Source organism: Triturus cristatus, chromosome 1_2 (genome assembly GCF_964204655.1).
Source record: "Triturus cristatus chromosome 1_2, aTriCri1.1, whole genome shotgun sequence".
NCBI classification, from domain to species: domain Eukaryota; kingdom Metazoa; phylum Chordata; class Amphibia; order Caudata; family Salamandridae; genus Triturus; species Triturus cristatus.
The window spans coordinates 788,668,029-788,688,798 of NC_140580.1; the positions used below are offsets into that span (position 1 = coordinate 788,668,029).

The 20,770-nt window shown below is 46.4% G+C and overlaps 1 protein-coding gene across 3 annotated transcripts in view; it reads left to right on the top strand.

Annotated features, from left to right (window-relative positions):
* The window catches only part of CCDC27 (coiled-coil domain containing 27), a 426,770-nt gene that overhangs the window by 218,131 nt on the left and 187,869 nt on the right, over nt 1-20,770 (top strand). For 2 of the 3 annotated variants that reach the window (XM_085608856.1, XM_085608854.1), the window contains exon 5: nt 17,530-17,679. In XM_085608856.1, coding sequence (XP_085464982.1) covers nt 17,530-17,679 — 150 coding nt within the window. Of the gene's footprint in view, nt 1-7,369; nt 7,607-17,529; nt 17,680-20,770 lie in introns of those variants that run through there. The other variant, XM_085608857.1, reaches the window with a different exon arrangement.

The following is a 20,770-nucleotide window of genomic DNA, read 5'->3' on the forward strand; positions in this document are numbered from 1 at the left end:
AAACTTCCCAATACTAGGTCCGGATGGGGAACTATACCGGACCATACAACTTAACGTAACAAACAAAACTGTATTATTTATACGAAGTGCATTCGCAGCTGAGGGGACACCGCCAAGGCCACCCATGTCATGTAGCCCAATATCCGGAGGTGTGGTTGAGCTCTATCTGACCCCAGGGCTAAGAGGCATAACAGAATTAGTGTCTCGCTTCCATTTTCACCAATAAAGGATATATTGGCCACTCCGACTGGCAGTGTCAAGATCATCAGTGATCTGTGAACTTTAGCCAAATAATCCATCCGCTGTCTGTGGGGTCACGCTGGGGAACAGGGCCAGACTTCCCTCCGAGTCCGATTCGTTCATATTTTCGTCCAAGGGGGCTGAGTCCTCTTCTCGTTTGCTGCCGCAGAAGGCGGAAGGCGCTGCCAGCGCCTGTCTCCTGCCCTGTAGCATCTGCTGTTGCGTCAGATTAGCCAGCTGAGATTTCCTGTTCATCCTCCCGCTGCGGTGTGATACGTTTGAAACTGGTGGTTGAGCTTTGAGAGGCAGCGTTCGTTGGTTTGGCCGGCTCCAGCACTTCCAGCCACTCCTCAACGTCCTCCGGACTTTCAAAAAAGTGTGTTTTCTGCTCATGTATAATTTTCAATCTGGCCGGAAAGAGTAGTGCATACTTCAGGTTCAGGCTTTGTAATTTCTTTATGACTACTGGCATAAAAGAAGATAGTTGCCTTTGCATCATAAGCGTATAGTCAGGGTAGAGAGATATACGACTATTTTCGAATCTGATCTGGGATAGTTCGCATGTCTTTTGCAGGAGTATGTCCCGGTCTCTGTAATTCAGCATCTTTACTATGAGGGGTCGAGGAGGGGCCCCTGGTTTTGGTCGGCCTGCAGGTATCCTATGCGCCCTTTCCATGCAGTACTGACTAGAAAGGCCCTCAGAAGTGATGTGGTCTTTAAACCACTGTTCCATGTATCGGGGTGCATCGGTGCCTTTGCTTTGTTCCGGCAGGCCAATCACGCGAATATTGTTGCGACTTGCTCTCCCTTCGGCATCCTTGACACGGTCAAGCAGGGTGGCTACTTGTTTCTGCAGATGCTGTATTTGAATTGTGTTTTATTTATGTTGTGGAGACAGTTCTTCCAGCGTGTTGGTGTTATTCTTTACTTTGTCTGCCAATTTGACATTATCTGCCTTTAGTAACGTGAACCCTGTCGTGAGAGCCCCGATTTGTTGTTCGATGACCCTCCTAGAGTCATGCACCTCCCGGAGTATTAAGTCCAGCTTGTCCACAGCCTTTTCCTCGTTGGTTGGTGGTATACAGCTAGACGTCTGCGAGTCAGTGGCGTGCTCCGCGCTCTCTGGGGTGTGGTCAGCATTGGGGCCGGCATCCTGCTGCTTCCCTTTGGGGTGCCCCATCTTTGCGCCCGCCAAGCCCCACACTGAACTTACAGCTGTGGCGTTGTGTTTCAAAGAGACGGTGGCGGCATCAGCGCCCCCGGTTCCAGTCCGCAGGGAACGTAGGGCGCACTATAACAGAGCGGGCCACCCCTCAGTCCCGAGTTGGGCAATGTCCTTCGGTCCCTCCGTATGTCGGTCCGCAGCATGAACACACTATCGTACCTGAACTCCGTTCATTGGCAAGGTACCGCCACTGCTGTACTCTCCCTGCATGCTGGCAATGTCGTGTCTAAGCAGCTGCACTATGTCGCGTCACACTCGGCCAAGGGCGTGCTGGCGGCCCACAACAGTCCTTAGGAAAGAGGGCTCCAGAAAATCACAGTCCCAGGGAGGGGGACACCCGCTCAAGACAAGCCCTCCGCTCTAGTGCCCAACAATCAGCCGCCCTCACAGTATGCCTTCAGAGAGCAGGGGCATTCTAGGCCAACACCTTCCCCTTCGTGCTCAGCAATGTAACAGCGGTGCTCAGCTACTTTCCACTTCTGTCCCGCTTCAGTCCAATCCTGCCCATAGGATTGTGGTCGGCGGCTCAGCACGCGCTATTCCACCGCTCTCTTCCGCACAGCAACTAGTAGCTCATGGCAGCATGCAGGAAATCACGTATGCCACTGCTGTGTGCCTAACTCTTCCCCGCCGTGTGCCGTTGGCCTCCGGCATACCTGCGTGCCCTCGGAGTCCCGCTGGCGAATGTCACTCTCTCCCTGGGCTCTTCGCAGTGACTGCGAACCTCCGTCGGCCAGTCTTCTCCTCTGGACCTCACGTAGGAGAAATCCCGTGGTTCACTGCATGCACCCATGCTTGCTTTCCGGCCGGAACCGCAGCCGGTACCACCGTCGTCTCAGTGTTACCCGGTATTCGGTACGGCCTCGCCCTCGTTCCACTCTCGCAGTCAAGGCCACGTTCTAGTTCTGGGAGCAGCACTCTCCAGCTCTCCGGCTGTGGATCTCGCGGGCTCCAGCTCCGCTCCACCTCTCTGCCCGCTCACAGGCTCTGGACCACCCGTCACAGCACCGAGCAATGGCAGCAAGTCCAAGGCCAGCTCCGATTATCGGCACCGTCGCTTGCCACACTCGCCCGTATTCCTGGACCCCAAATGTCTCTGTAAAGTGGACTTTTCAGGATATTGGAGCCCTGGTGTTGGAGCTCGTTTAGAAGACGACCGCCATGTTCGGCGGTTGGCCACGTCACCCTTTCGGTCTGACCACATGTTGATCAAACTTTCCATCATAAAAACCGGGCTACCTCAACTGGAAATCTGTCAATCCAGAGTGTCAAGACCCTGGTCCACACTGAATGATGTGGCTGCTTGGACTGAAAGAAACAACAACTCTCAACTGGTATCATTCAACACAGACAAATGTATTGCATGTAAAAAACATTACAGAAGAGATAAGGAAGACTCAGAGAAAGGATAATTTAAGAAAAGACATACTGTATTAAATCAAAAAGATTACTTACATGAAGACATGTATAATTTTAAATAAGCAAAATGAAACAATTGTAACAGCACTGTACGCAAAATTAATATACCATAAAGACAACCTGGACTTGTACTTGGTGCTTAAAGTGTATGTGACACGAAGACGGCGACGCAAGTGACAAGGTGAGATCAGCAGGGGACGGTGCAGCGTGAAGTGAAAGTGAATAATGGAACAATAGTTACAAGGTTCTGAATTCGATTTTTAACAATACAAAATAATTTATACATTAATTTAAAGAACCATAAAGCCATCAGTTAAGCTGAAAGGTCGACGGTGTTTCGATCCGAAATAAATTGGGATCATCATCAGGACTGGGTTGTAATATTCATCACAGTGCTATGCAAGAGAAGAAACAGTATAAATAAATGAGAGAAGGAGAAGTATACATTGTGAAGAGAAAGAGCTAAGGCAAAAGATAAACGGAGAGCTAGTCTTGCATTGTAGTCAGGAAGTGCAAGTGTCACGGAGGGAGAAGCAGGATGGGGAGTGGGAGGGGGAAAGGAAGGAGTGAAGGACAGAAAAAGAGAAGAGCAAATCATTTACCTAATTGAAAGAGAGGTTCTTAGGTTAGGAAACGGTAGAAAAAACGGGTCCAATATAATTCTGTAAGGAAAGGGACAAATGAGCATCCAGTAATAGAAAATCAAGGGGGATGTCAAGATAAGTAACCGGAGCTAGCCAAAAAAGTTACCTGGGACTTGATGAAGGGGGCGGGGGGCTGGATCCGGTCAAGAGAAGGGCAATGAAATTCAGTGAATCTGGGAGGACGAGATTTAACTCGTAGCCATGGAGGCAAGGTGACTCGTCAGGATAGCAACAATTCTAAAAGGGGGACAGGGATACCGGTGTCAAAATGTGGTCAACTCGTAATTCTACGTGGCGTAAAATCAAGTTGAAACAAGCATTTGCAATGCAATCGGCCTCGTCTTTGGGACCTTATAAGTATTTAGCTATGTACCATATTATCCATGGGACCACCTGCACTCAGTTTTTAGTTAAAGCCCATTGCTATCAAACACCCCATCTTGTGAAGCACTAATTCCGGCCGTCAGGCAGGCCTATCGCCCACTTTTGATACTATTGTCCACCTCCCACAAAACAGAAGGCCAACCGTCTCTTCTGCTGAAGTCACTTCCCTACCACCATCACCACTTACTACTCCCACACTGCAGTGATATTTTTGTACAAATATAAAGAGCTTTTGTGCACAGCACATTGGGAACTCAGATATCTGAAACTGTTCGCATGTGTGATAATTAAGAAAAATGGCGAAATGGCTTGAGTGGTACATCCAAGACAGAGTGGGACCTTGCAAACGAACACACAACTTACAACCCGTGCACACATGAGCAACCACACAAACAATTGAGTGCACACACACACGCCAGTTACTACCCAAGCACACATATAAACAACCATGAATAATCACAGTAAACAACTGGGCGCACTCTCTCACACACACATACTCGCACGCGCACACATATACACACACCTCGCTGCAGGCCCCACACACACTTATCATATACAGAAACACTTACGTACACAAACAGACACACGCACTCACCACTACAGGCCACATGAAGGATGTGGAAATGAGTGCCAGCGCCCACCACCTGCAGCTGCTGATGCAAATCAAGCACTTTTTTTGGTCTTCACACCTGCCCTAGAAACCAACAGAAATGAGGCTGTGATTACCTGGAGCCCCTATGCCCCTTTCCTCAGTCTCTCTCCTCAACTCTGAGTTCTGCATGAAAATGTTATGATAAACTAGCAGGCATATAAAGGACCGGTGTGCACACATTGAATGTGGAACGGGTAGAGACCATAAACTGCCTCTTTGAACCTCTACCAGGCCTAGTTCATCTCCCCCGATTCTTTACTTCTAAATTCACTGTCAGGCCCTGGTTTCTCACTTCAGCATCCACCCGAGTTCCCCCCAATCTTACTACTTCCACTCTTCATGTTTATACGCTGCAGGCTTCCATGGACTTTTCCCCCTCCACTCTGCTTTTTGATGAGTGTCCTACCACCATCGTCTTCTCACAATAGTATCTCCAAACACTCTGAAGTAGAACAGCAGCGTGATGGTGCTCCATTAAAGAGAAAAAAATAATTAGGGAATATATAACTTGTGACATCATTTTTCATAAAGTCTGCCTAAAAGCAACTTTCCAGACAAATTAAATGTTTATGCCTTGCATCATCTGTTTGTGAAAATGCTGTGTTCACCTTAGTGCTGGATTCACTCCGAAAATACATAGACGTGACACGTACATTCAGTTGCTAACCAGGACCACATGTAATTGAGATTATAAAAGGATTACTATATAAAAACGAGTCTAATTCACAAAACGTTTCCTACTTAACAGGGTTGACTTTTAACTACTTCTTGGGAACTAAACATACCAAGTTCATTCTGGCATTTTCCTACCCCAAACTACCAGCACCATCTGTGAAGTTTCTCAGATTTGGTCCATTTGCCTTCCCCTTTGCAACAGATGCAAGAGGTGACCCAACATGCTCACATTATTACAGGCCACAGCATCGACTGTCTCCTGTATGCAGGCATTTACCAGCTTCACTTCAACGCACAGAAGGGATCTGAGGGTCACCGCCGAGTGCCACTGCTCAGACATGTCCAGCACTGAATCCACCTACATCTTTTCTGCCTTAATGCTTCCAAGACAGAAATCCTACTCAGAGGCCTTGCTGACCCAAAGCCATTCCCTTCTGGCTGCCCAGTAAGCCTGAGCCGTCTTCTAGTTCCCTCCAGAAGGTGCATAATCTGGGGGTGTAGCTCGACTGCAAATTATCCTTTGCTCCTTAAGAACACATTTAAAAAAAGTTTTTTTTTTGGCCACTTCCGTCTGCTATTCGGTATCCTCCCCTTTTACAGGTGACTCATTAAATCCCCCTGTTTCTGGGAGTGGTGAAATTCTGCACTAATTATTGTAACAATGCGTTAGCAGAACACACACCTGCTTTATTGGCGTACTCATATGTTTACTTGCATTGCTAAAGCCCTTTAAACTGTATAGGTATTGCTTCCCTCTAATGAACTTGTACCCACCAGGGTTCGACAGAGTCCACAAAATGTTTGTGAAAAAAGACTTCTTATGTCACAAACAACACTTTATTTGTGCAATGTTATGCGATCCACAGGGCAGCTCCATTGGCTCCAGAGTACAAGGGCAGTCGGCAGCGCAGGGAGTGAGTGCTCTGCCTCACGCAGGGCAGATAGTATGATGCGGACAAGCATGATCACTCTATTACTAGAGTGCACATACATGCACGTCGGTGCATGGCGGGTTTAACATACATTCCGTGCATTGACCCCGGCGGCTTTTAAGCGCTACATGACTCCAGTAATGGTTCTACCATTGCTCTGTCTGGCCCAACCATAGAAAGATTAATGAAAGTTCCTACAGCGCTCGCTGCGCCCTCCTGGTTCACAAGTGGTGCATTGACATCAAAGAGGCGACTGCAACGGAAAGAGGAATACAACAGCTGCTATGATCGGACCTACTCTGCAATAAAGCGCCAAGTGCAGTGAGCATATTGCGAGGTAAAAAGCACACCATCTCTCCAGACTATCGAAACTTAAAAATTCACAAAAATGTCATTTTAAATCTCTATTTGAGCAGACGGCCACTCGCTTCCCGTGGCTTTCTCCACATTGGCTTTCTCCTTGGAAACAAACTCACGACTTATAACCTGCGCACACATGAGTAACCACACAAACAATTGAGTACACACGAACACACGCCAGTTACTACCGGAGCACACACATAAACAATCATGAATAATCACAGTAAACAACTGGGCGCACTCTCTCACACACACATACTCGCACGCGCACACATATACACACACCCCGTTGCAGGCCCGACACACACTTAACATATACAGAAACACTTACATACACAAACAGACACACGCACTCACCACTACAGGCCACATGATGGATGTGGAAATAGGTAGAATGGACACTGATCCAGCAGAGGCTTGGCCGTAACAAGACTTCCGGAGCAACCTAGAGTTTTTTCCGGCACACCAGAGACGTCACTTCCGGGATCCCTGCGCACTATTTTAAAACAAGCACTTGCAATGCAATACGACTCGCATTTACGCGAGACGTATTGCATTAAAAATGGGAGTGCGGGTGTGAAAAAAGGCCAGAACGGGAGGGGGGGTGGTGAGGGGTTGGCGAAAAACAACAGACTGCGTCAGGGGCCGGGTGTGGGGGTCACAGGGAAAAAAGAATGTTCAGTAAAGGGGCCAATAGCCTCGGATGTGCACAAATTACGCTACGGGCGTTAGGAGGCGGGACTAACAAGGGAAGAACCAATCAGAAGGCACCATTTAGGATGGAAGCCAAACAAAAAGATGGGGGGGAGAGTGGGTGGAGCTTACGCGAAGCTTCCCCACTGTAGTGTATACTGCATGCCTCGCAAAGCGAGCAGCGCATGCGCTGCTACGCTAGCCGAGGCCTAAAAACGAAGAAGGATAACTTACCGTAAGGCTGTGTTCGTATCGGGCAATAAGGAAAATGAATCGATGCCTATCTGGTCAATAGGAATACAAGATCCTAAGTGTCTCAGCCGGGAAGGAGCGGAGAAACAATCCGGGAGATGGAGGAGGGCAGAACTGCCTGAAACGGAAGGTAAAGTTAAACCGGGATGCCAGAATAAGCAATCCTGTGAGGGGAAGGCACGGGAACTGCACACAAAACCGGATTGCTTATTCACTGAATTTCATTGCCCTTCTCTTGACCGGATCCAGCCCCCCGCCCCCTTCATCAAGTCCCAGGTAACTTTTTTATCTAGCTCCGATTTCTTATCTTGACATCCCCCTTGATTTTCTATTACTGGATGCTCATTTGTCCCTTTCCTTACAGAATTATATTGGACCCGTTTTTTCTACCGTTTCCTAACCTAAGAACCTCTCTTCCAATTAGGTAAATGATTTGCTCTTCTCTTTTTCTGTCCTTCACTCCTTCCTTTCCCCCTCCCACTCCCCATCCTGCTTCTCCCTCCGTGACACTTGCACTTCCTGACTACAATGCAAGACTAGCTCTCCGTTTATCTTTTGCCTTAGCTCTTTCTCTTCACAATTTATACTTCTCCTTCTCTCATTTATTTATACTGTTTCTTCTCTTCCAATTAGCACTGTGATGAATATTACAACCCAGTCCTGATGATGATCCCAATTTATTCCGGATCGAAACGCCGTCGACCTTTCAGCTTAACTGATGGCTTTATGGTTCTTTAAATTAATGTATAAATTATTTTGTATTGTTAAAAATTGAATTCAGAACCTTGTAACTATTGTTCCATTATTCACTTTCACTTCACGTTGCGCCGTCCCCTGCTGATCTCACCTTGTCACTTGCGTCGCCGTCTTCGTGTCACATACACTTTAAGCACCAAGTACAAGTCCAGGTTGTCTTTATGGTATATTAATTTTGCGTACAGTGCTGTTACAATTGTTTCATTTTGCTTATTTAAAATTATACATGTCTTCATGTAAGTTATCTTTTTGATTTAATACAGTATGTCTTTTCTTAAATTATCCTTTCTCTGAGTCTTCCTTATCTCTTCTGTAATGTTTTTTACATGCAATACATTTGTCTGTGTTGAATGATACCAGTTGAGAGTTGTTGTTGTTTCTTACATTATCACCCTATCTCAACGAGGTTTACGGGTTATGCTCCTGTTGTTTTTCTAAGGCTGCTTGGACTGAGGCACTTAGTGCCTCAGTTTGGAGCCAAGATGAAAATATTAAAAGTATCAGGCGTTCGTGAAATGGATAGAATCACCTCTAGAAACGCTTATCCCGAAAAGAAGGCGGAAGATATCTAGATACAAGGCAAGCACCTCTTGGTTCACCTCGTAAATCAGGGACTTAAAAAAAGAGTGCAAAAGAGAGGAGAGGAAATGGAGGGCAAATTATGAAGAAGAAAAGAAGCCCATTTATAAAAAGGCATTAAAAAGATATCAGTACACCATTAGAAAAGCTAGGGTAGTAGATCTTGCAGAGAAGAGTCCCCAATCCCGACACGCGTCAAAAGAAATGTATGCTATTGTATCCTCCTTTTTAAACTCAAACATTGAGGGGCTTGCCCCCCCACCCCACCCCACACCTGTTTCCCCCTTATCCCCCACCAAGGAGTGCTGCAATTAGCTGGTCATGTTTTTTTCTTAGCTAGGTCAGACTCATTTATGAATCATTGGATGGGGACTTAAACTCAGCGCCTGCAGGAAACGATAGACCATGTGACATCTGACCGCATTTCTGGAGGATCATAGTTTTCTTCAGCACACACAAACGGGTTTTAGACCTGACTATAGCACTGAAAAAACCATGTTATTAGCCTCGGAAGATCTTAGGAAAACCCTCAATCAATGAGGAGTAGCAGCGCATATTCTACTTAATTTCAGGGCCGCCTTCGACACTGTGTCCCACTCGGTCCTCCGGCTCAGATTGGAGGCACTTGGGATAGCTGGAAAAACACTTGAATGGCTGTCCTCCTTTAGAAAGTAGGGGGTTTCAGGTTAGGGAAGGCCATCATCTGTCAGATGTTCAGCAGCTTAAATGTGGTGTGCCTCAGGACTCCTCCCTGATCCCACACTTTTCAATGTATATGCCTGACCCCTTGCTGATATAATCTGCTCTTTTAGCCTTCCTCTGGTGTCCTATGCTGACGACACCCAAATCTCTCTGACACTAACATTAATCAAACTGTGGTGAATTTGAATACCTGCTTAGAACCAGTTAATAATTAGATAGCCTCTAGTCTCCTTAAGTTAAACGGCCACAAGATGGAAGCCCTGGTGGTGGGGAACGACCCATCTTTGTGGAACCAGCTTATCTGGCCTCCATGTCTGGGGAATCGCCCACCCCCACACCTGAGGTCAAGAGTCTGGGCATCTGTCTGGGGTGGTCAAGGTGCAACCATCAACTTCCAAAATCTTGGATTCCAAATATAAATCATGCAAAAAGAATCCATCAATTGACAGAGGTAATATTCCTACACAGTGTACAGTGTTTAAGACTTCCGGCTTCTCTGCAATAGTCAGTCTTAGACAAAGAGTCAAAGCCAGTATCAAGAAAAGTTATCAAAGTGTCTTCCTTGCACTTACACAAAACAATGCAGCTTCGGTCATGGCTGCTGATCACCTGCAGAACAGGAAAAACCTGGGCACATTTATAGAATTTTTTTCCCTGTATGCTTCAGAAGAATGTTCCCTTCTGAGTGTTATCTACACATTAATAAAGATCACGTGGGCATAAAGTCAAGTAATAGCAAAAGGTTCTGTTGATAGTTTTAAACATGTAAGAGACTTCTGAAAGTTGGCTCAGCTTCAAATGTCAAATTTTACAGATTTATCCGGATATGAACTTGAACCCATCTTTCGGACTGCAGTCTAGGAATTTCACAGTTCCAGCCCAACATTGGAGCCTCTTCATTTTGGACTCAGAGTACAAACACCTGAAAGCAGCTGCCTTTTAGACTCTATTGCCTTGTATTGCCTTGCCCATAGACTCCTCATACAGTAGCTGGGGAGTTGGCAAACGTATTCACAGATCATTGAAGTTGTAGAGACCATGTTGCAGTATCAAAGGTGACACTTTCAGTGTTCCCTACTGGCTGTGATGCTGATTACTAGGGCTAGATATAGAATTTGGCAGATGGGATACTGTGTCAAAATGCAACAGATATCCTGTCCACCTTATTACAAGTCCAACAGTCTATAATGCACTTGGACAGGACATCCATCATGTTTATAATAGGGTATCCCACCTGCCAAACTGGGTTGTTCGCCTCCAGAACCTTCTTGACTGTGTGGAGTAGGTAGTTCAGCAGGAAAGGCATAAGTCATAGGACTAATGTAATATTATCAGAGGTATTCTGAATACTGATCCATCCTCCAAAACTGATGGCTGTCACTGTGCAGTTTGGGGATAAGTGTTTTTGACATTATTTTGACCAATAAGATCTAATTTCTCACCTGGTTAGGATTCTAGGAAGTTAATTGGATATCTCTTGACATCAAGGTACTAATGACAGCTGTGTAATGGTGTCAGGTAATGGTGGACCAATTGAGGAAAAAGGGTGCACAAAGGACTTTGCAGATGCAATCCTAGAGATTAGGATCCGGCTAGGGTCAGAGCCAATCACATGCTAGAACTCTGCGAAGAGGCTGACGATAGGTGCATGCTCACAGCACACCAGGCGATGGCAAGGGCTACAGGCTCCCAGGAATGGTGTGGTGGGCGTTCCGATGAAGTTAACCAAGGGAGCAAGTCGTTCAGGGCAACGTGCTTTGATGGCATTACTCCAGGATGCTTGCTTACACGGATAGAATAGATGCTTGTGTAATCCCCCTCTGGTCACTCCTGAGGGCAAGAGAGGATTTCTTAAGATTTGTTTGAAGGCTGTGGCATTCATACAGTAGTTGAAGCAGTAGCACTGGTCAGTCAGACTTTACAGTGCCCCATTCGGTGTTTGTCTGAGGAGACATGCTGCTCACCACTGTAGTGTCCAGAAGAACCATCACCCATCTGGTGATGGTGGAGCCCTTGAATGAACTGCTCAACAGCTCAGGTTTACATTTACAGGCTGTTGACCTAGCAGAATAGGTGCATCCTGTAAGTTTCAGATACAATGTAGCCATCTTCTGGCTGATTGTCCAACTTCTGGGGAGGAGGAGATGTTGTAGGACAGGGCAGATCAGGCCTGTCCTTCTCTAAGTATACAGTGTGTGTTGTGGCAGGCATGTGCCACCACAGAAAAGCAACACTTCAGGATAGCAGCTGAAGTGGGAAACTATGTTATTCACAAAGACAGACCCTGGTGAAGAACATGGAAGTGGGGGATGCACTGGCCTGTTTTTTTTGTGGGTAGCATCCATTCTCCATCTTAAGATTTGCTTTTACACTGAGATATATGTGATCATCTAGGGACAACCCTAATTGCATAAAGAATGTTTGTGATCACTACTAAATCAGCATTCATTCCAGGTTTTGCAATCAGTATTCCGTAAAGAGTTTTTCTAATGCTCTAGTGACAGACTAAAGATAACCTTGATGCTAAAGCACAATCACTCCAACCTACTCACCTTCCAACAGACCAACCTACTTGGAGCCTCCAGCTCCCTTACCCATCTAAGGCTACAAGCAACTTTCCATTCCAGTCTTTTAAGTCCGTCTCATCCCATAACCAATTTCCTGTACTTATTGTTCCTGTACAGATGCCATAACCAACATAACTATAATTTCCCTTTTCCTGGAACCTTGTGTTCTACATCCAATCCCTTTAGACCTAGTGTTCAACCATCCTCAGAGCCATTTGGCCCTTTTGGTCCTCTATAACATACCAGCACTTTCCAGCCCCTGAACTTCCTTAGGTGACCAGCCCATCTGGTGATGGGGCCAACCTCCCTGCCTTCCTAACCCAATTACTCCACCATAATATCTTCAAATAATAAATACATATTATTAGAAATTGGGTTTCTGGTTGGAAGAGGTATGTACCCTGTCCAAGCAGAAACCACAATCCCAGTCAGGGTAAGTCAGAAACACACTTTAAATTAACCTGTGCTCACCCTCTGGTAGCTTGGCATAGAGCAGTCAGGCTTAATTTAAGAGGCTATGTGTAAGGTATTTCTGCTACACTTCAAACAGTAACACAGTGAAAACACCACAAAAGACTCCTCACTAGTTTAGAAAAATGGTGTATACTTTTACAGTACAGTAAGACCAGAACAACAAAAACCCAATAAGTAGAAGTCAAGGTATGAATGTTTCAAGAATAAACTGTTTTGTGGTGCTAGGAAACCAAATCCAAAAGTTCAGACTTACCACAATGAAGCACGGGCCAGATACAGGGACCAGCCTTGGCCGCTGAACAGTACCTTGGATGCATCGACTTTGAGGGTGATGCGGGGAGCAAAGGAGGCGATGCGTTGTCGATCTCTCGGATGTAGGCGTCATTTCTGAGCTGCGCGTCATTGAGGATGTGTCGACAGTCAAGATGATAAGAGCACTGGGGTGATGCATTGTTGTTAAACTGCTGGGCTGACGGTGATGCGAGCAGCACGAAGCGATACATTGGACCTGAGCCGCACAAAGTCACATATGCATCGGAACCTGGAGATGATGCGTTGCGCAGTTGGTGTTGTGGAGTCCGAGGTCTGTGCAGAAGTGGCAATGTATCAGCGTCGAGGGAAATGCACCGGTTCCGATCAGGGCTACGTTGTCGGTGCATTGGTTTTTAAAGATGCAGCATTTTAAGCTCACTTCATAGGGCCCAGGTCTGGATTTGCATGCCATTGGCAGAGCAGGACTTACAGCAGACAGAGTCCAGGTGCTGTTTACAGATTAAAGAGAGAAGTCTTTGATATCCCTGAGACTTCAGAAAACAGGAGGCGAGCCAACAACCCCTTGGCCATACTTAAGTTCTGGGATGTAGAGATGCGAGTCTAGTCCTCGCTCTCAGGCAAGAGGGCAGCAGGCAACAGGCCAACACAACAAAGTAGTTCAGAAAAGTGCAGTCCCTCTAGCAGCATAGCAGTCCTTCTTCCTGGTAGAATGTCTTCTTTTCCAGGAGTGTTCTGAGTTGGTAGTGTCAGGGGTCCAGTTCTTATAAGCAGTTGGTCCTTTGAAGTGGGGAAGACTTAAAAGAGATGCCTTTGAAGTGCATAAGTTCCTTTTTTCCTGCCCTAGCTCTGGACTCACTACAGGGGATTATGCAACCCCTTGTGTGGAAACAAAACACTGCCTTTAAGTAAGCCAGGAAGTGGCAGCCCCTCCCTCCCATCCTGCCCAGGGTGGTCCATCAGGATGTGAATGGCCCATCAGTCACACCTAAGCTCCCTTTGTGTGTGGCTGTCCAGAGGGAATGCACAAAGTTGGCTACTACCCACCCCAGACGCATATTCAGAGACAGGCAGAAGGCACAAAATGGTTAGAGTAAGAAAATTCCAACTTTCTAAAAGTGGCATTTTCTGAATTTGGGGATCCCATCTCTTCCCAGTTGAAAATTACACTTTTAAGTAATCCCAATGTTGACCTATGGGAGGGACAGGCCTTGCAGTAGTGAAAAACGAATTTGAGAGTTATTCACTAACAGGACATGTAAACCTTAAAAGTGTATGTCCTACTTTTAAGGACACTGCCCCCTGCCCTTGGGCTGTAGGGCCTACCTTAGGGATGACATGTATATATTAACAAGCATTGGCATAGCCAATAGGTCTCACCTTGGGGACCTTATAAGTGTTTAGCCATGCAACGGTTGATGTTGTTGCATCAAGGATATTGTGCTGCATAACTAAATACTTATAAGGTCCCAAAAGCGAGACCTATTGGCTATGCCAATGCTTGTTTACATAGTAACTGTTGAGTATCAGCTACATCCTACTCCCAAATAGACAGCTAGCATGTCAACCGACCAGAGTGAGAGAGAGAGAGATTTAGAGAGAGATTGATTTAGAGAGAGATTTAGAGAGAGAGATTTAGAGAGAGAGATTTAGAGAGAGAGAGAGATTTAGAGAGAGGGATTTAGAGAGAGATTTAGAGAGAGAGAGAGATTTAGAGAGAGAGAGATTTAGAGAGAGAGATTTAAAGAGAGAGATTTAGAGAGAGAGAGATTTAGAGAGAGAGATTTAGAGAGAATGAGAGAGAGATTTAAAGAGAGAGAGAGAGATTAAGAGAGAAAGAGAGATTTAGAGAGAGAGAGAGATTTAGAGAGAGAGATTTAGAGAGAGATTTAGAGAGAGAGAGATTTAGAGAGAGAGACCTGCAGGTTTGCTGCATTTTTGAAAGACAATAATGTGACAAGAGTACATTAACAACGGTTAAATACTGTTTTCATTCTCTTCATTCCACATTGTTTTGAAAAATGGAAATGGAAACTTTAGAACTTCAAAGCAGGTGGTGGTTTGACATGTGTTTACATCAATGAAAGCAGTACTATCGTGGAAAGAGTAAGGACTTTGTTGCTTCCCTACATGAAGAACAGACCAGTAGCAGTGGTAGGCATTTAAGCCGTGTGTGTGACATACACTGAATAGAAAACCATCTCACTTTAGATCTGGAAAGCAGCAACTACATTCTGATTGAAAACAATCCTCCTTTTCGCCCAAACAATAACTGTTTTGTGCTAACTGATAGATGTTGTTGGAAGGATCTTTAGTAAGATGTTTATAGCACATATCTGGAAGACATGCAATACATAGATGTTAAAGGCATCAGAGCTACAGACAGGTTTTTATACAATGTATACAGCCATTCCCTAGACCAAAAATATTATGCATGAGAGAAGTGAAGATATTTCAACCAGACCCACACTTGGAGGAAAGAAATATATGGAAAGAGAGACGGGGAGATACAGAGGGAAAGAGAAATTAGAAGACAGCCACAAGAAAGGACAAGCCCGGCAGGGAGTGGTGCGCGCACGTACTAGGGTAGAGGGGGAGACAAATGTAGAGCAAAAGAAGGGACCAGGCCATGGGAGAGGGACAATGAGGGAGAATAAGGATATGAGAAAAATAGTTTGGGCGGACAGACAGTAGATGCAAAGAGCTCCAGGGGAAAGAGAATATAAAGCTGGAGGGGGAAATACTGAAATCGGACTATGGTGATGGATAGGAGTAGTGGAGAGAATAAAACAAAACTAGATATATGACAAGAAGAGGGGCTGAAGACCAGGGGGCAGAGAAGGTGTGAGAGAGGGTGACAGTACTGCCAGTAACAGTAGGGGAGAAGAAGAAGATTACAAGAGACAAAGATAGAGACACCGAGGGTGACAAAAGACAGAGACAACAGAGGAAAGAAGGGAGAAAGGGTGAGAAAAGAGTGGGGTGTGAGGACAGTAGAAGGCACACGAGTGAGTGGCAATAGTTTACAAAACAGTAAAGGAGATACAGTTGGTGAGAAGAGAGAAGCAGACTGATGACAAAGAAGATTATGAAATATCTAGGGGCTGCAGAAGAAGGGGGCAGCTGAAGAGATACTGGGTGAAATCAGACCTGAGAAAGTAGCGGAGGCAGAGGATTAAAAGAGACATCATAACAGCATAATGGAAAGAAGAGGTGCCAGGCTGGGGAGAGGACAGCAGAGTGGTGACCACAGACGTGGTCTGACAGCAGACAAGGAGGGAGGGAGAAGAAATGAAATTGCCCTTAAAGGTGAAAACAGACATGCACAGCCGATGGGACAGACAGAGGAGCACGCGTTACAGACAGGGCTGGTGGAGGGGGTAGAAGAGAGGCGGGGTGAGAAGATCCGTAGGGTCAGGAGAAGAGACAGAAAGGAGAGGGAGCTGAAAAGAGATCGAAAGGGCGCATACAACAGAGGAGAGAAGGGCACGAGAGGATGGGAAGAGCATAGGGGCTGATGGAAGGAGACAGAGTAGGCAGCAAGGTATCCACGGTCACTAGAAGAACCAGAAATGGGGAGAATAGTAAAAACAGTTCTAGGGACCTCAGGAGAGATGCAGAGTGACAAGTGAAATAGAATCAGTGGAGGAGTGGAGGAGGCGGGGATTGATCAAATACATGATGAAAAAATCAAATAACGAAGCTGACAAAGAAAATAAGAGACAGGAAAAAACATTGGGTGAATAGATGAGGAACCTGGAGACAGAGGAGACCACTGGGAGGCAGGAGGGGGCAAGGAGGGGGTAGAGAGGAGGAGGGCGAGATGCGTGAATGAGAACGAGTGCTGAGAAAAAACGGAGGAAATAAGATGCAGTTTTCAGAGAATGAGATTTGAGAAGAACAGGGAGGCGTTCGGCATCGAGGGAACGGGATCGGAACGCTGTGCAAAAGTTCGACGTGCAAGGATTAGGCTCTGCTATGTAATATGTAACTTCGGGCACTAGAGGGTTGCTGCAACTGAAAGAGAAAGGATTGACGGGAGAGGAACAGAGTAGCCCCTGCGCACTCCCGCACGGTGGATACCGCCTCAAGCACGAGTGTGTGCTTCCAAAAAGAGAAGAGCGACGGCTAAAGGTCCTCCTATGGAGCGCATGCGTGCTGCGTAGGCGAGACCTAAAAAGGACGGTTTGGGGCTGGCAAGAAGATTAATTTACCAGGTCAGCATTGCAGTTTCAATCCTCACTCACAGGCTCTGCAATGACAGGCCTGAGTCATGGTTAAAGGACTACTTAAGCCATGGTTAGAAGGATACTTCAGTGCTCATACTTAGCTAGGGTAAGGCTGCCAGCCTTATGCAATGAGATGGAAAGTAAACACAGTGCTTCGGGAGGCAGACTCACAGCACTAAATGCAGCTAAAAATACAGAACAAAAGCATGTGAAAATGGCAAGGCAGTTCTAGCCATACTTCTAACTTTGGTTTCAGCTATATTATATTGATTCAGGGAAATGTGCAAATAAGTTTTTCTACATAAAAATATTTTCAGAAATACTACGTATTGAATGTAGTTTGCAGACAATATCAGTTCACTTACGAATTTAACAAATATGTATGTGCTTTTCGATATTATTGTTATTTCTCTTTTCAACGTACACAAGGGCATGTTGTGACACATCTTGCTACCCCTCTCTTTAAATGCTCTTAGATAGCAGATCAGCAGCTACATCAGAGTTACACTTAGCTATCAATCGATGGAACAACGCCTGCTATGGATCTGTCATCAATTTGGAAAATGGAACCCAGGTCGACCTTCCATCCGCCTCAGACATCCACCGACCAGATTCAGGTACCACAGGTAAGAAGAGAATCTCAAACACTGTGCAATGTGGAGGCCTACAGAAATATTTGACTTCAGTGACAGCAGCCCTGGATGATAAACAAGACAACTGAAGTTTTCAAGACATATGGTCCTTGAAAAAGGGGATTGACCTAAAACTGAGTAATTTACATGAGAACTGGTTGCATATGTTGAACAGGAAAGTGAGAAACATTACAGTGCTTGAGACTAAGGGGCCGATTCCGATCCGGGTCGGAAAGCACTCCGTCCAAGCCAGGTCCGGAGTGTTTTCCGACCGAGTCGGAGTCCTGCAGTCTGAGCGAGTACGATGCGGCCGTATGCTGCCGGACTCGGTTCGGTCGGACTCCCATAGAAGTCAATGGGAGTACATGGGCTCCCATTGACTGAATGGGTACGTTGCGGACAATTGCGCCTCCTACAGTGGGTACGCGTTGGTGCCATCCGCACTGTACATGCCTGTGTTGGGGAGACCCATGGGTCTCCCCTGTGTCCGAGTCGTAGGGCTGCGGGTGACAGTGGGTCCGACGCGGACCCCCAAAGGCTACCACCCGGACAATTTGCGAGCCGGACACTCCGGCTCGTACAGGCTGTCCCACGCGTGCATCGTACTGGCTTGGTCGTGAATCGCATCCATTGCACGCCACGGTTAGCTTACAACCGAGATGTACGGAGCGGTTCGGACCCGGCAACGACTCGGTCGGTGAATTTCATGTAGCTCGCATCATACTTGCTCGCTCGTACAGCTGTACGAGTCAGCCGGAAAACACGCGTACAGCTCGTAGTTTTTCCAGCCGGATCGTGTTCGGTGCCCTTCCGACCCGGATCAGAATCGTACCCTTTATGGAAATTTGCCATGTGAAGTGCTCCTCACTTACTGAAACAACCTTTACCAAAGCGAATAGGCCTGGTCTAGTCAAGCTGGTTAGATGGCTAAAGTGTGTTTCTTTCATTCCAAGCATATGACACAAAAATAAAATGGAAAAAGAAAGCATGCCATCAAAGCATTAAAGCCATATGCTTGCGATGACATTTGTGATTAAAATTAACAGATGCATATAATCTTGAAAGTACGAGTGCGTTTTAGGAGGCAGGTGTATGCTAGAACAGCAATAGAAAACATTCTTAGTTTTAATGCACGTCACAGGAAAATTATTATTACTAGTGCAAAGAAATGGTACAGTTGGCTTAGGATTATTGTACCCCCTAAAAACACACAAGAATGACTAAAAAATTGAGATGATGATAACTGAAAAGAAAATGCATTGTCAAAATAAAATATTGACAAAATGCATTACCAAACTAATATATTGACTTGCTAGATCTAGTACTTCGCTTTCTGTGGATGTGCACTTGATCAATCAAAAATGCTACCACTCACAGTGCAAGAGACCCAGGCCCAGAATTACTAACATTTGACACAACACAACACAGCAAGAAAACTAGCTGCCCTGCATCAAACAGAAAGAGCAGGAATGTGCCACATTTACTAAGATATGGCTCATTCCTTCTCTCTCTGAGCTGGTGCACTGAGTTCTGCCCAGCGCCAACGCAGGTACACTTGCGCCATGGTGCAAGGATGCCTGCGTTAGAGGCAGGTACCTTCCTGCACAAAAACAATCCTCAGAGGTATTCTCCTCTTTCTATGTGTGCTGCAGAATACAACATATGTAGAAGGAGGAAATATCGTGGAGAAATAAACATTTCTCCTCGTTACACCTCTTTTGGGATGGCATAGCATTTTGATACCTTCCCAGGTTGGCTACCCTTAGTAAGTCTGGGAATGCTCTAAAATCCATGGGTGGGTGCATGTTAATGCCCACACTTTACGCATGGAACCCATGCAGAGTAACACAAGTCAGCGGTTTAAGCTAAATGACGTTTCTCTGGATTTACTAAACCTCGCTGAGCCATGCAACTTGGCTTTGCGTGGTTATTGAGTTTTAATTAAGCCCTTGCTTTGGCTTGTGTCGCCTTGTGTCTCCTTGTGTGAGGCAATGGCAATGCAAGGGCTTAGTAAATCGGGGACCTAGTGGCTGAAGTGGACGGACTCACTGACCCATGATGTATTCTGTTTTGACCGGAAGCAAAATGGAATGACACTGTAACAGATCTAAGGATGAAAAGGGCTTACCGAAAGCCCCTGCGGTTATCTATATATGTACGTATGTTTATGACTTTTTTTTAATTACACAAAGCTTACAAGAAACTTTTCTCAGGGCCAGACCATTTTTATGTTACCTTTAACATGACACCATGGTGTCGATTCCGATCCGGTAACACCCGGGTACGAACCGTGGGACGGAGCGTTTTCTCCGTCCGACTCGTACCCGGGAAAACCACCTTACAAACCCACAAGTACGATTCGTACAGAAACACCATTTCCGTACGAATCGTAAAAAACACAGACCGGCTAAAATATACCCACAATTCCGATCCGGGACACCGCGTACACGACATTCGCACGGAGTCAGGCAGCGTTTTACGGACCCACCGTATGTACGGTGCGAACCCCCACCCCCCGTATGTACGGTGCGTACCCCCGTATGTACGGTGCATACCCCCACCCCCGTATGTACGGTGCATTGGGGGTACGCACCGTACATACGGGGGTGGGGGTACGCACCGTACATCCGTGGGGTACGCACCGTACATACGGGGGCTGGGGGTATGCACCGTACATACGGGGGGGTGGGGGTACGGTGCGTACAGGTATGGGTGCTGGGGTACGGTGCGTACAGGTATGGGTGCTGGGGTACGGTGCGTACATGGGGGGGTTGCTGGGGGTACGGTGCGGATGTACGCAGGAGGGGTGGGAGGATGGGGGGGCGTACGACTCGTACCCCTCGCCCAGGTGTGCCCGGGGTAGGGGTGGTACACAGTTCGCTCCGTACGGGACGTTTTACATGTGGTTGTATATTCGGACGGAGCGTTTTACATGCGTTTGTATATTCGGACGGACGGTGTGGATCGTACTTGTGCGCTCGGACTTCAGTTTTACGAATCGTACGCAAAACTGTCCGGGGACGTGTCGTAGACTTTTCCCGATGTCATTCGTATGTATTTTCCACGTACGAATCGTACTTGCCCG